The sequence below is a fragment of the Sprattus sprattus genome, assembly GCF_963457725.1.
Source record: "Sprattus sprattus genome assembly, chromosome: 19".
Taxonomy (NCBI): domain Eukaryota; kingdom Metazoa; phylum Chordata; class Actinopteri; order Clupeiformes; family Clupeidae; genus Sprattus; species Sprattus sprattus.
Genome location: NC_137917.1, coordinates 25574066 through 25578171, shown reverse-complemented (window position 1 = coordinate 25578171; position 4106 = coordinate 25574066). Strand labels below are relative to the sequence as shown.

Sequence of the window (4106 nt, the reverse complement as noted above, 5' to 3'; positions counted from 1 at the left end):
ATCATCGGCAGCTCCCAGGAGGCCTACAAGGATGCGTTTGACATCAGCAAGACAGAGATGCAGCCCACCCACCCCATCCGCCTAGGCCTGGCTCTCAACTTCTCCGTCTTCTACTACGAGATCCTCAACTCGCCGGAGCAGGCCTGCAAGCTGGCCAAGACGGTGCGAGAATGACGTTCACCATACATAGACAAACGTTACTATTTGGGACTTGTTTTCTATTATTTTTTTTATTATTATTATTATTTAGCCTATTTATTTAGGGGGGGGGGGGGGGGGGGGGGGCACTGGGATGGAAGGCCAGAGAGAAGAGATTAAAAGGCCCAGGGAGTGAGAAATGCAAAGGCTCCAACATGGCCGCCCTCCTGGTCTGACTCACTCTGCTTCTGTGTGTCTTTGTCCCCCAGGCTTTCGATGAGGCCATCGCAGAGCTCGACTCACTGAACGAAGAGTCGTACAAAGACAGCACGTTGATCATGCAGCTACTGCGAGACAACCTCACAGTGAGTATTCCGCTCACCTCACAGCGTCTCCTGGAGACCTGTGTCATTGTTCGTGTTTCCATGGAGACGATGTTTAAAATGTTAATTCATTATTACATGTGTGGTGGAGTGTGCTATGCACCGTCACTGAACTCTTTGGTATGTCTATCCCATCTTGTTTTAATCTCGTGGTATGTGTGGTTCATTTTACTGTTTACCTGCCTCTTAATCTGGATTAGACCTAGATTTAACTTTGGATCTTTACAGTTTTTAGATGAGAAACGTTGTTGAATGCAAAAGGCTTTATGTAGAGGTCTTGACAGGATGTCAGAAAAGTTAGGTTTTTGCTGTGGTGTGAGACTCCCCTCACCTGTTTGTCTTCTGTCTCTCTCTCACCTGTTTGTCTCTGTCCTCTCACCTGTCTGTCCTCTGTCTCTCTCTGTCTTTCACCTGTTTGTCTTCTGTCTCTCTCTGTCCTCTCATCCATCTGTCTCTGTCTCTCTCTCCCTCTCACCTGTTTGTCCTCTCACCTGTTTGTCCTCTCACCCGTCTGTCTCTGTCTCTCTCTCCCTCTCACCTGTTTGTCCTCTCACCCGTCTGTCTCTCTGTCTCTCTCTCCCTCTCACCTGTTTGTCCTCTCACCTGTTTGTCCTCTCACCCGTCTGTCTCTCTGTCTCTCTCTCCCTCTCACCTGTTTGTCCTCTCACCTGTTTGTCCTCTCACCTGTTTGTCTCTCTGCCCCTCATCAGCTGTGGACCTCAGACAACCAGGGAGACGGCGAGGACACCGAGGAGGGCCCAGCAAACTGAATCTCACCCTGGCCCGACCCTGGACCAACCCCTACCCATCCCACCCCCACCCTCACCCTTACCCTTCGTCCTCCTTACCCCCCCCCCCCCCCCAATTCCCTGTCGTCATCCTGGCGCGCCACCAACACTGAGATCACCTCATTGTCCAGCTTCAGTCTCTCTTAGTCTCCTTGCCCTCGCCTCCTCTCTCTCCTGTCCGCTCTCTTTTCTAGTCATTGTGGGGTTTCCTTCTTCCCTCTGGGGTCCGTGTGTCCGTGTGGAGGGGGGGTGGATTCGAGAGTGTGTGTGTGTGTGTGTGTGTGTGTGTGTGTGTGTGTGGTGGGGGGGGTTGTGGGAGGGGTGGCACAAATTGGAAGGGTAGGTGCTTGTTTGCTCTTGAACCTGGCTGTGTGTGAGTGTGTGTGTGTCCGTTTGTGTGTGTGTGTGTGTGTGTGTGTGTGTGTGTACACTTGCATGTGCGCGTGCATGGGTGCATGGCGGGAGCTCCAGGTCTTAGTCAGCAGGATGAGTGAAAGAGTGTGTGTGAGGGTTACCCGTCCGGCACTCTGCCAGCCCCTGTCTGTGCCATCGTGCCATCTTCATCTCTGCCCAAGACCCAGAGCTGTCTCATCCTCTCTCTCATCCTCTGAGGCTGCTGCTCTTAACCCAGGCCCGCCACCCTCAGCCAATCGGGGAACCAGTCCTGGACAGCAATGGGTTGGCATGGCACTCGGGGGGTCAGAGGTCAAATGTGATGCGCCCCACCCCTCCCTCCCTCCCCCCCCCCCACCCCCACCCCACCCCACCTCTCCTGCCCCTCCCTCTCAAGAAGCACATACTGTATCACAATAGCGCTGGGCAGAGGGCCAACAAAAAGAGAAAAGAAGAGAAAAAGGTTACATTCCATTTACAGTCACTTGCTCAAGGTTTTTCGTATTCCCCGTCTTGGGTGGCTTGCAAATAATAATATTAAAAATGAAAACTGACTTGTTTTTTCCCCTTCATATTGCTCAATCAATTACGAGGTATGGATGACCAGAGAACAAAGAGAGGGCCCAAAAATAGCTCTGAAGAGCTGGTCACAATACTGCACAATGGGAGCAGTCAGAAGCCCCTATGTGCTTAATCAAATTACTGCTTTTTGCCCCCCAACTAAAGTTTGTTTTACTGTTTTATTTGATATACTGCTTTTTAATTTCATTTGATATTTGGACTTTGCTGATAAGGAGAAATTGCAGATAGGTGGAGGATTGAGCGTTTGCTGCCAGGCTGGCTAGCTTTGTTTCATGTCTCTGGAACTTTTCATACGGAAACACCCAAGCATACATGTTATTTGGAGGGAAACTATGTAATTTCATGTAAGTGGAATTAAAAAAATTATAATTTAAAATGCACTGTTTTGGTTATTTTTTAAAAAAAAAAAATTTGATGTAGCTGTTCAGCTTTTGGATTGCATCTTTGGAGACCTTCAAATGATGATATTCTGACTTTACACACGTGTCGTAAATTGCTAACCGTAGCCTAATATGTCACTGCCGAGGCTTGATGAGCACTCAATGACCTGTTTGATTCTTGTGTGATAACAATGGCCAGTCTACTCATTAAAGACAATCAGTGATCAGAGGAAAATCTACAGATGGATTGATATGTGAACTCTGTCCTTCTACTCCCTCTGGTGGCTAACGTAGTTATGGCACTTTATTTTATAGTTGCCCTGGGTAAAGTTAAATTTAAGGTTGTCTGTTTTTGAGACACAGACACACGGAGAACCCTCTCCGTCATTGCAAACCCTCTCTGAGCACCTCTCCGTGGCCTGACGTGCACCTCCCAAATTTTGTAACTATCCGTCTCCATCAGTCCGTCAATACATCGCTGTTTACCTTGTGAGTAGCATTAGAAAGCTTGCTCAGACACCTGGCAAATCCTCTCAGACGGATATTTCAGTTACAATAACGGGGTCTGTTTCTCGGTTACTTTCAAATAATCGAAAGCAAAAAGGGCAAAAAAAAACTTTAATGTACAAATACGACCATCTACGGAGTTTGATTCGCCATCACTTTTAAATTGCTTTGCAACACTCACAACCGTAGGAGAGCCGGAATTCCCAGGAAGGCTACATTTTTTTCTTTAAGGGGTATTCTATTTACATCCAGTATCTTTTTTTTGTTTGAAAGTGATTTAAGGTATTTTTATACTTTTCTTTAAATTACATTTACTATTCCCCTGATGTAAATTGCATCTACTCTTACACTCAGTAACCATAAGAATGGCAAGTTTGTTTACTAAGAGAATGGGAATAAGATACATTTAAAAAAATCTCTATCTGTGGTGACCAACGTTTGACTTGTGTGTCCTTTAGCCCCTAGGAATTTAAAGCAAAGATGAAGTGGAACACCCAGAAACTGATTCAAAATAAACGTGTGTTGCCCTTTCAGTGAAGTGAAGGGTGTAGGTTTGAGGACCCTCCAACTTGTCAACAGTGGAGGACGTGTTTTTTCTAAAAAAAATAAATAAACACCTGTTCACTTTTTCAATGTTTGAATGTTTAGTTATGAATTCAAACCACAGGCCTATTGACAGACAGCAGATGATTGTCAAAATATTTACAATTTTTCTAAATCCCACGACGGTGAAAAGAAAAAAAAACTAGAAAAATCTTAAATATAGTTGAAAGATTGTCTTTGTAACATATCAAGGATACTTTATAAACTCAATGGCCGTTTAACCAGGCTAGATTGATTAGTCAGCATGTATGACTGAAAGGTATCATATATTTTGTGCACAATGCAGAAAAAAGATCAAAGATTTCTTTATAATAATGCACTGGTCCTTACAT

The 4106-nt window shown here is 45.5% G+C and overlaps 1 protein-coding gene across 1 annotated transcript in view; it reads left to right on the top strand.

Annotated features, from left to right (window-relative positions):
- Positions 1 to 2660, top strand: part of ywhabl (tyrosine 3-monooxygenase/tryptophan 5-monooxygenase activation protein, beta polypeptide like) — a 13945-nt gene extending 11285 nt beyond the window's left edge. The window contains exons 4-6 of the mRNA XM_080858478.1: positions 1 to 162; positions 408 to 503; positions 1232 to 2660. The exon at positions 1 to 162 is cut by the window's left edge and continues 2 nt beyond it. Of these exons, the coding sequence (XP_080714604.1) occupies positions 1 to 162; positions 408 to 503; positions 1232 to 1291 (318 nt within the window). The 3' untranslated portion in view covers positions 1292 to 2660. The remainder of the gene's footprint in view (positions 163 to 407; positions 504 to 1231) is intronic.
- The last annotated feature ends 1446 nt before the right edge of the window (positions 2661 to 4106 follow it).